The sequence below is a fragment of the Stegodyphus dumicola genome, chromosome X2 (genome assembly GCF_044657685.1).
Source record: "Stegodyphus dumicola isolate Sdum_Otavi_A_Nest chromosome X2, ASM4465768v1".
Lineage (NCBI taxonomy): Eukaryota > Metazoa > Arthropoda > Arachnida > Araneae > Eresidae > Stegodyphus > Stegodyphus dumicola.
Window position 1 is genome coordinate 59132124 of NC_140781.1, and position 12014 is coordinate 59144137.

Genomic DNA, 12014 nt, shown 5'->3' on the forward strand with positions numbered 1-12014 from the left:
CAACAGATAGCACCAGTGGCTTTGTTTCTGCTATTCTTTAGCTGAAGCCTCCTCAATTTTGCTTTCGTTGTTATCGCACAAGCACGTTTCTGTGGCTTCATATTCACTCCTACAGCTGATGAAGGAGGTTTTATTTGACCTTAACTACAGTCTTCTAAATTTAACCAATATCGATTCTTGTTGCTTAACATTTCCTAGAAATGCTCTGCTTTATAAAACAATAAAACTGCAACAAACACTAATTATTTCAATAATCTCTAATAAAGACCTTTAATTGATTGACTTTCTTGATGTGTTCTAAAATTATGAGTTTTTAGTATTTCAATGAAAATTATTCCTGCAGTTAACCATGCTAATTCTAATAATTTCTTTTAAAGGATTTTTCCACATTTGTTGTAAAAGTCGATACAACCGGTGCAATTGCACAGGGCAACAGAATTTAGGAACTGCGATTTTTTTTTAAATTTAAGAAGAAATCAGGTGCCAGAATTTAGAACTTTCAGAGTGTCCACTGTCTGCGAAAACCCTAGCTTCGGCCCTTGCGTTGTCCATTATGTATTTAAAATTGATTATTATTTGATGAATTAAATTATTATTTGATAAAAATTTCTTCTCCAATTTGTAGATATTTCCTTTTGCTTTGGTTATATGCAGTATTAATGAGAATGTAACTTTTAAACTTTTATAAAGACAGGAACGACATAAAAATAAAGGAAGTTTCTAATTCATCAAATCAAATTTTAAATAAATTATTTAAACTTTAAAAACAAGTCCCAATTCAGCCTCACCCTGTTGTAGATTGTAAACAGGCTGTCAGGGTTGTAACTAGAGATTTAAGGGCTTTGGAGAAGTAGATGATAATGGGATCCTTTCTTTATTGCATCTCCTAAATCTTAACCACTTTTTTCACTAGTTATGTTTAATCCTTTTCTTAATAATTAAAGAAGCTTTACACGCTTTAATCGAATCAAACATTTATCGATAAATGTCTCGTTGATGTATGTCATAATATATTATTTTTGATTCCTGTTTAATTCTGTTAAGTCAGAAAGAATATGGTATCCGAAGTCATTTTACGTCATACAAAGCATAATATGAAATATATTTAATATAATTAAGGTAATATATTTAACAGGAAATGGTACTTTGGTATACTATTATTGCAGCCACCTTGGCTCAATTCTGCGAATTTTTGAAGAACAAAAAGAATAGTAATTTTAAATTGGAAAGAGTTATTTATTTAATATCACCTATATTATTAGGTAATTTTAATTTTAGTTCGATATTTAGACCGGAAAATAATTTATAAAACTCCTTACAAATGGTATGTCCAGCATGTAATTATTCCAGTCTACCACCCATTTCTAAGGCTTCGAAGCAGAATTTAACACTTGTTAATTTTTTACACCAGCAGCATATAAACCTGGCTGCTGTAGTAAATGGCAGATGACTATTTTAGAACTAATTACCTCTAAAAAATGCCGATGTGTTCTTTACACTTTTTCAGGTTACATTTCCATAAAGGTTATTTTCCAAATTACAACATTATCAAATGCAAATCTGAACATATCCGCCTTTGAGGCAAAGTATTATATTCCTGCGTCAATTTCACGGAACTTTCCTCGTTTGCAGGCAGATCCCACGAGCGTATATTTCAAAATTCAGCTGAAGACTTAAAAATATCGCAAATTGCCTTAGTGCTTCTAATACAACCAAAACAGCATGTACGAAAATGGCGTCTTTGCTTTTTCAAACTTTCAGTTACCGATATGGTTACCTGAAGAACTGTTTTGCGCATGGTTGCCACAGTTTGGCGAATTCTACCAAGGTGGTTGCGATAATACCAAAGTACCCAGCATATTTTACTTTTAAACTTGATTTGCAAAAATCTCTGTTTGCTAACTGTTAATGAAGTAAACTCTTCCGTTATTTTATCAAGGTTAATTTTTGGATTCGATTATTCTCAACTGAGAGGAAAAGTAAACTGACACGCTTTTCTTATCCCGTACTGCTTCGCAAAGACACGGGCAGGTGGATCGTTATCTATAAATCGTTGGACACTAATCACTAATCTGGTCTCTTGATAAGAAAACGCACTGCCCTTCGCGATCTTTTAATCGCCATTTTATACCTAATATTTTTCTATAATATCTGATGGCAACATTCTAATCCAGCACTCTCGTGAGTACCGACATTTTTATCGTACTTCTAAATTACTAGGTAAGCCCTAGTTTCGCCCACAAACATTTCATCTTAAGCCACTCATTAATTAGCAATAAACTATATTTCTAATTAGATAAATAATTTCTCAGTCTGGAAATTATTGAAAATATAAATGTGTTTGAGAAGTTTAATTTTTAAATTTTAAAAATAAAATCTCGAATATAAAAATTCGACATATTTTTTTTCCTCACTCGTGGGCCAAGCTCGAGGCACTGTCTCGGTTGCCTCAGTGGTAATCAAAGCCCTGCAGGCCGTATACATTTTTTAAAGAGCTAATTTTTAGTAGGTTTCCCTCAACTACATCACCTCAAGACAAACTTGCACGTGGCGGCATCTATTGAGCAATATTGAAAACAAAGGAAAAAGAGTGGAAAGATTATGAGTAAAGTCTATTAAACATTTTTTGTTAATTTAGAATTAAAATCATTATCTAAAGTTGAGAGATTTAGTGGAATAAGGGAGCTTTCTTTTACATCAACTTCTGAGAAAATTGTGCCAGGCACTGATTGTTACAGAAAGATTAGGTGAAAGGTATGCAGCTTTTCATTAAAAAAAAAAAAAAAAACGCTTTGCTGTTTACGTTGAACCTTTTCACATTTTAGAATTTTAAGTCTCTTGCATTTGCTATTTTGAGTTGTTTAGAATGCAAATAAGAGTATGATTCAGGAAAATTTAAAAGAAATTTATCGGTTTCGATAGCTCAATAAACAAAGCATTCTTCTCTAGTTCAAAAAGACGGAATTCTTCACTAATACAGATGACATCTCTACGTTCTTTCTAAGGCGAAGTGGTAACACGAAAACGCCCATTCAACCAGCTCGTTTGCATGGATTCGAACTGCTTCAGCTGGGAAATCAACTGTTTCAGCTTTACAACAGTTTCGTACACACAAGCAGTCTCTAACTGCATGTTAATTTCCATTCTCTTGGCAAAGTGAGCCATGCAGTTAACCTTTTTGAATTCTTTTGTGGATGAGTTCTGTATATAGCTCCACATGGAATTTTGAGTTTACTGGAGATTATTTCTTTTATTATTTGCTGCTCTGCTACTAAAATGTAGCTCTAAGAGTTCTACAATTTTTGGCTTCCAAATGTACAATAATTTCTCTTACTATATATTCAAAAATTCATCTTTTACTGGATAAAAGTTTATTTTAGAAGATAATAGTTTGTCGGGTTTGTTACTCACCAGTTACTCATTTACAGCTTACAGTTAACTACTATTTAATTTATAACCTTTCACTGCATTTTTCTTGAACTTTTGCTTATCTTATTTCACTTATTCATAACACCAGCAATTTAATTTCAATTTCAGTCTACGAATATGTAATACTATATATATAAAGAGAAGGAGACAGAGAGTTATGTAGAGATGTTTAAATAGTTTTTGCTTTTTAAGATAAAATAAAACGTAATTTATAAAGCAATTTTGCATTATTAAAGAAACACTGCTTTCAAATTAAATAAAAGTAGCTTCGAATTTAGAGAATATTTTTGCTAGCTCTAACTGTAATTAAAAGTGAAAAATTAAAGTTTCTTTTATTAAAGACTTCACCGTTGGCTCTGAGACAGACTCGTCGAATTGAAAAGCGTTGTCGGTAGCTTTGAATAAATTTAATAATTCAGATGATATCGAAAAACTAATGGCCATCTTTCAAGTACACAGATAATTGTGTAAAATATATGTATATACATCTATCTATCTCTATATATATTTAGTCGTCAGGATTCGAAATCCATTGGGGCTTTCCCGCACACGTTCGAATCCTGTGGACTAAAATGTAAGATAAAATGTAAATCAAAATTATAATTTAAGCTAACGGTAACCCATTAATTCTCTCTCTCTCTCTCTCTCTATTCTAAAACTCGTAATAACTTCTCTGGATTGCATTATTTCTAGATCAATCCATCTTGCACGGCCTGCACAACGCTGATGACGTGGATAATTTGAGCGCTAAACTCAAAATTTTGAGAACTAAAACCTTTCTGACCTAAGCCAAAACCTTCCTCTTGCTAAGCTTCTATATTGGATAAATGCACTTTTAGCTTGTACCTCTGTGCTGCTTGGACGCTATCTCACGATTAAAATGCCAAGTGAATTGTGGCTACAAATGTCAGTTTAAATAAAAATGGAATTTAAACCGCCTCGATTGCCAAGTTCTTATTCAGTATGGGTTAGCATTCTACGCAATCAAAATTCTTCCTCTACAGTATGCATATGCGTATGTGTACGTTATCTTAGTGTTCAAAGCTAGTTCAAAGCTGCTGATGACACTTTTCAAATCGGCAAGCCTCTCTCGGGGCAAACATTGAAGTGCTTGAACGATTTCTTAGTTTTCTTTTACAATGTCATCAGTTTGTATCAATGAAATCACCTGCCTAGAAAATATAACCACTTCGCCAATATTTTTATTAACCACTTCACCACTTCAATATTTTATTAAGCACTTCACCGTTTGCCCTAAGAGAGACTCGTCGATTTGAAAAGGAATATACTATTTAGAACAAAAAAGTGTTTATTTATATAAAATGTACGCATGACTAAACACAGTTTTAAAAAATTAACATTTATTTTCATTTACAATGTTGAATCAAAACAAAATGCTGTATAAGGCACAGTTCGAAAAAATGACAAACAATGGACAAACAAGAAACAAAATTTTATCGAAATAAACAACAAATTAACGCAAAAGTGTACAAATTCGTAAAGGCTTGTGAATAAATAATAACTGCGTTAAAAGAAACTTTTCTTGGATTTTGTCAGTATCACTTACATCGTACGTAACAAAAAATAATCAAGCAAACTTAAGTGCTTGCTGAATTTTCAAGTCTAATAATTTAAATAAAATATTTCTTGCTCCAGTTTAAGCTTGTAAGGCCCAAAGTGATGCATAGTAGCGGCCATTGTTTTAATTTAGAAAGCAGTTATAAAGTAAGTTTCAGAGCATATGCGTGCATATGCATATATGTATATATATGCATATGCATATATATATATATATATATATGTAGGTAGTTCAACAAAACTTAATATTTTGTTTAAAAGAGGATTATGAAATTGAATATTGTGCTATTGTTAAGAAAACTGTAAAACTAAATAGTATATTATTCTACAGTAAATTTTAAAGCTTTGAAACATATATCGCTGAAATATTTTATTTCAAAGTAGATAGATTCATAAATATTTAATAATTTTTTCTATAAAATCATGCTTATTGATCTACTGAAAAGCTCAAACAACATTATTACATTTTCTTGCTATATAAATTTTGAAATGTGCAGTAGTTACTGGCACTATGTGAAACCCTGTTATTTTATATAATACAGGATTTTCAATGAGGGTACTATAGATAATGATTTTTTTTCTTTTGCCATTCAATTATCGTATACCATTTGAATCCAAAGTAATAAATAGGTGTTGCCAAATACATGAATAAATAACTTTGCTTGGAGGGCATCTTTAAAATCTTATCTCCAAATATGTGTTACATATTATATTTTAATAGAATACTTTTACAGTCATTATATGTATATTTTAGAAGACTTTAGTATATAAATGTTGTTTAAACATAGTTAATGATATTGTTATATTCCATTTTACTTTTGTTGATATTCGCACTAGAGTAACAACACAGGAATTCTAACCGTTAATAATAAATAAAATTCAGACTTACGAAAAATAGAACCTGATATGAATAGAATTAGATAGAATTAAATTTTAAAAAGTTAGATTTTTGTTTAAAAAAAAGCATTTTGAAGCTAGGCAATATTAACTCGGGAAAAATAAATAATAAAATTTCCTCATACTTTATCGAAAATAATAATATAATAACGAATTTAATTAACCTGCGAGAAAGGTAATTATTGAAGTTGTAGAACTTAACAAATAAATATATTATAATTGCAGACCCTTAAGCCTCTCAAAATGTAAAATCTAAAGCAGACAGATAGGAATTCTAAAAAGCGTGAAATAGTAAAGCTAGTAGTGAAGTAGTTAGTATAAGTATATAACGGCTTATTATTGTGTCTTAATTATTATCGTTTCTTTACAAATATTCATAATTTGGCAGAATTTCCTCAACTCATATCGCAAAAGTAAGTATGAAAATTTTAAGTGATAGTCAGCTGTTTCAAGATATACATCTTCTTCTTATGGCGTAGATTTCCAGGATCTGCTTAACGTTCCCTTAAAAGTATGTTAAGAAAATGAGCGTTTCAAAATAGATTCTGAAAATAAATTTTAAAATGTTTTTTAAATATATTTATTTTAAAATTTAAATTATTTTTTGATAATCTAAATTTATACCTAAATTATTACACTATTTAAACTTTAGATTAAGATAATCAATTGCTTTATGTACCTCAGTATAAAATTGTGTTTTATAAATTACTTCTTTTCTCACACCAATTTATAGGCAAAATTTCCGTTTAAATGAATATGAAAAAGAAATTCAGGGATGAAATGGCGACACGATCAAATTTATAAAATTCGGTTGATTCTTCACTTTTCTATTTACAAAATTCCTTTTCTAGCTGAAACAAAGGATTTCGATTGTTAAGTTAACATTTCATTATATTCACACTTGAAGTTTTACAGCTTTTAAAAGATTTCCATGAAATAATGAATTCAGAAATCAATGAATACATGCATATCACAATACACCAACCAATCTAATTAGCAATGAACCGGTCTTTTCGCTGTCCTTGTTGAAACCTAAGCGCAGGAAGTAACACCTTTCATAAACAGTTCTTTGCATAGTCTGTTTTTCTTTACAGCCAATCCACGAAAACGCACTGATAAAAAATCCATAATTTTTTTATGTGCTAAAGCCTAGTATACTACCTCCATTATGTAGGAGCCTACCATTCCTTGCGATGTCTACTTGGGGAAATGCTCGAAATGCATAAGCACATTGCACTTTACACACGTGATCAGCTAATACTGATTCTTTGGAATATGAACTCGCCAAGTGAAAACAGTTATTGATTCTCAAAGACTGACATATGGGCTGTGAAAGAAAAGAAATAAAAATGAATTTTTATTATTTTCCTTAAGGCAAAATAAGAACAGTAAAACATTTGATATTAAAATCAGTATAATTGGCTTTTAACTAGCCTATAACTAATACCTACTATTCACAAAAGCAACTTCATTGGTATAGAGCAGTACAAAAATAATATCTAACCTTTTACGTAATGAAGATTCAATTGATACAGAAATCTAGTTTGATAAATAAATAACTTCAATAACGCATTTAACTATTCAGAAAACAAAATAATTATATTTTCCTCTTTCAGAAAACTAAAATTTTCAATATTTTCATAACTTAAAAATTTAAATTCACGGTCTAATATATATATATATATATATTAGACCGTGAATTTAAATTTTTAATAAAAATATAAAAAGAAAATTAAGAAGCGACTTATTAATTAATGCTGCCATTTATTAATAAGAAATCTACTTGCGAAACAGAGAAATAAGAAATACAATAATTCAACTGCTTATTTAAACCAAGATAGAAAAGCATAAGAAGGGTATTGCTATTTAAATTATTAGCACAAGAGGTAACTGCTATTTAAATATATCTTCTCTTTCTATATATATGCATTGTTTTATATTTATATACACCATGCTCACAGAAGTCCATACTGGCTTTCATTTTCGCAAGTGTCTGTTGAAAACATTTATTTCCAGGTGCAGAAGTGTTTTAAATGACACAAACGTTAATATTTTGGTATTTTTAAATTTTAAAAATGTCAGTTTTACAAGAATTACGAAGTCTAACTTTTTATACCCTATGCTTATAATAAAAACTTATTATAAAACATAAAACACAAAAAGTCGGGCTCTCGTACGACAAAAATTGACTGAGATATTTCATTTCAATTCAAAAACATGCATCGTTGCTCCATTTAAAATATTTTTGTAAGTGGGAAGTATATGTCTACGATCAACGGTTGCGAAACTACAGTATATAAATGTATATAATTCAATCGAAGGACACTTAAGTTGAAAACCAAAAACCAAATCATGCGCAAATTTCAGAGGTAATATTTATTAAATTCAAAACATAAACTAATATAATTCAAATATCATATTCAATTCTATAATAATGAAACTGGCGCATACAAATTGTTTGCTGAAAAAAAAAAAAAAAAAAAAAAAAAAAAAAAATAGAAAAAGTAAACTAGAAAATGAGAACTGTCTTGAAATCTACAGACAAATCAACTTAGTGCAAAACTAAAATTCGTACAAAAGTTAAGACATATACAAGATAAAAGCAGAAAGAATCACCATTTTATTATTGGTTTTATTTAAATACTTTAGGATTTGATTTCTTTTTAGAACATATATATATATATATACTAAATTTATTCATTTTAATATTCAAAAGATTTCATTAAAATAAAAAAATTGGAACAAAATTATGCTCAATATCATTTAGCTTGAACGTGATCTTAAAAGTTATTACTGAAATTTCCTGTGAATAGAACATACTCAATTTTTGTGGACATTTAAAGTAATTGTTATCCGTAGAAGTACGCCTTTTCGCGAATTTGTTGATGGTTTTGGTTTATTTGCCTGTGACAAAGCATGTTTATGATAGCTGCTAAAGGGAAGGGATGCATTCGTGGAGGACGTTTTAAGGGAAATTGGCTCATATCTCGTATGTTGCACATCAGGATAACCACAACGAAAGCGTCCATAAAGCCAGCACCGTTTGTGTGCAATCGAACCCAGGTTGAACTACCACTGTTTAGCGAAATACCATTCAGCCACTGTGGGCCGAATTTGTTGGAAAAAATTCTAATAACGACAATCACAATTATTAGAACCTGAAGCGAATATAAGCAAGATACTTACCCCTTCTTTGGTGCATGTACACATAACGCAAGGCGATATTCTATCTGCTGATCCTACATCTATAGTAACTTTTCCAACTGTGCATGAGACGCGCTCCTTCCATTGTTCCAGGTCAACTGATGGAAGGCTTTTACATGAAACTCGAGGATTCCTGAAATTGGCAAGTATAGGATAAATATGATTTATTCTATAAAGAGTTGGATATGAATATTCCTACATATGTAAAAATTGTTTATAACACATGATGAAAACGTTTACATTACATGTCTGTGCTTTTTAAAAAAACGTCTTTGCACTTACAAATGAAGAAAATCATTGTACTATCTGACATGCAGGGTGGGCATAATAAAACTTCCCATCATATGAGTTCCTAGTAGCCTATCCGTTCAACTAATCGAAATGAAATTTCAGATATTTTAGTTAAACGTATACACTCAAATCAAGACTAATTATTTAAAACAATACAGCTCTTACGGTTATGGTTACAGTGAAAAGTTTCAAATTTTCGAATGCCAACGCCCACGTTTTTCCTGCTCAAATTGATCAGCGCACTGAAAAACCATAGATGGCGTTGGGACGGCACATTTGCCGAAGACTGCCGTAGAAAAAACATTTGCAAAGAAGAGCATTGTAAAGGACCAGTGAGAAGGGAGAAAAAGAAATATTGGAATTACAAGTCCTTAATGTGGCCACCTTTCAAAACAGTAATAACGCATTGCATGCAGGAGATTATTGTCAACAATGACGAGTGTAACATCGCAGGAGAAATATGTATATCTTCACGTTTTGCGGCATCTTTTAGTTTTGACAAAGCACGTGGATTCGACGATGTGTACAGCTTAGACTTTAAATAATCCCAGAACCAGAAATCCATAGGGGTGAGAATGGGGAATGGTGGTGACTGCACTATAAAGTTACGAGAGATGACTCTAACTTGAAACGTTGTACACATTGAAAACTTGTAATTCCAATAACTTCCCCCTGTCCTCTCTTGTTTTCTCATTGGTTTTTTACAAGGTACTTTACTTTGCAAATACTTTACACCTTTTACATGGTCCTTTACTTTTCAAATATTTCACGCCGTATATCGTTCCAACGCCATTTATGGTTTTTCAGTGCTCTGATCAATTTGAGAAAGAAAAACGCTGGTGTTGTCATTGAAAATTTTGGAATTTTTTTCACGGTAACCGTGAGAGTTCTATTGTTTTTAACCATCACAATCTCCAGCTCTTACTTCACATAACAGTATCTGAAATTTCATTTCAAATGGTTGAGCGGATAGGCCGCTAGTGATTCATATAGGAAGTTTTTTTTTTCTTTTGCCCGCCCTGTATTTTTATTAAAGTATGATCTGCTGTTTACCTATAGAATTATTCCAAACGTTTTATTCAATGTAAATCTCTCCAGAGCTGATTATTAGAGAATACACAAATCGACAACTTACGCTTAGTGGAAAACCTACATTGTTTTAACACATTATAAATCAACATAAGTTCATGCATTTTTACCAGCCAATTGTTATTTTGGGACATTGCAGTTACGTCTCGTTAGAAGTATTTGTGTGAAGTAAATTTACTTCCTATATGATTGCCTTTAGGAATGAGAAGAAATCTTGTTTCCGAGCATTGATCGAATTTATATCATAAATAACTTTACATTAAGACATGTAGATATAATCTCAGCTAAGTAAATTAGTGTATTTTATGTTGCCTTATTGAACGCTATTAAATAATTTATGTAGAATGTTTACTTGGAATTTCTGTCAAAGAATTAGTATTTCTTGGTTTGTAAGCCAATGGATTGAAATACAAAGACATTTTATATAGTACTTGATTATTTGGAACTAAATTCTTATTTGGTCTTATAAACGGTTGTTCTCTTTATTTTTCTGCGTGGGAAACGTTTACAGATTGAGACAGGTAGATGAAGTACATCATCTTGACTGCCTACGATGCTTATAAGCATTAAACTTTAAGGCTGCCAAACCTGACAACATTGAGGCAGCACCAAAGAGCATTTAATCTGTTCTGCTAAGCTTCTTTATCACTTTCAGAATAGGAACAGTCCTTACAAGATGTTTGTGTTTTTGGTTTTACGAGATTAAGGTTAAGCCTCGAGGGCTATTTGTCTAGAAGCCTATTTACGCTAGCGGAGCTTTGAGCCTAAGAAACGTAGACGAACTCGAAAAACCACGGAAACACCCATGCAGCCAGCCCGTTCGCGGGATTCGAACCTCAGACCGAACTACCAGTGTTCAGCGACTTTACCGCTCGGCCGCTGGTGGGCCCTATACAAGATGTGTAGCACAGGATAAATTTACCTTAGTTGTAAACCTCATATATCTCTTTCCACCCTAAAAGATAGAATATTTACTGTTTAGAATGCCTATGCTCGATCCCTACTATGTAATCGACCATAAGCTTTATTAACAATAAATATTCAACACCAAGTATCAGACAGAATAATAATCACAGCAGAAAACAGTAGTTATACTTTAGTGCTGACAAAAAGGAAAAAAAATTCCAGAAACGATTAGCAGATACATTTAAATATTTTGTACTAGCAACAGTACATTTTATTAATGCATTTTTAGAGAGTTTTTGTCTTTTCTAATATTTAATCAAGTATCTTAATGCGATCTTTTAAAAAATATCCTACTTAGAATACGTTACATGCTACAGTATGGGCAAGTTGCACAGTAATATTTAAAAAAAAATACTTTATGTATTTTATAAGAATACATACATGAATGCATCGGGAAGATCAAACACCATTCTTTGGATAGTGTCAATTGAATCAGAGTTGTCGCAAATAATTTTGGCTAAAGACGATTTTCTGATTTCTGTTAATTGAGCTGAAATAAAAAAAGAAGAAATTAAGGAACAAGCGAGCATTCACAAGATTTCACATTCGCAAATGTTTAT

At 31.2% G+C, this 12014-nt stretch overlaps 1 protein-coding gene and 1 long non-coding RNA gene across 8 annotated transcripts in view; one reads left to right on the plus strand and one right to left on the minus strand.

Annotated features, from left to right (window-relative positions):
• Positions 1–12014, plus strand: part of LOC118185712 (uncharacterized) — a 309271-nt gene that overhangs the window by 288441 nt on the left and 8816 nt on the right. The window lies entirely within an intron of this gene.
• Positions 4771–12014, minus strand: part of LOC118185710 (uncharacterized) — a 141078-nt gene continuing 133834 nt past the window's right edge. For both annotated transcript variants that reach the window (XM_085809756.1, XM_035355605.2), the window contains exons 23-25: positions 11836–11944; positions 9091–9241; positions 4771–7231 (exon numbers count right to left, since the gene is read on the minus strand). In XM_085809756.1, coding sequence (XP_085665882.1) covers positions 7040–7231; positions 9091–9241; positions 11836–11944 — 452 coding nt within the window. In that variant the 3' untranslated portion in view covers positions 4771–7039. The remainder of the gene's footprint in view (positions 7232–9090; positions 9242–11835; positions 11945–12014) is intronic.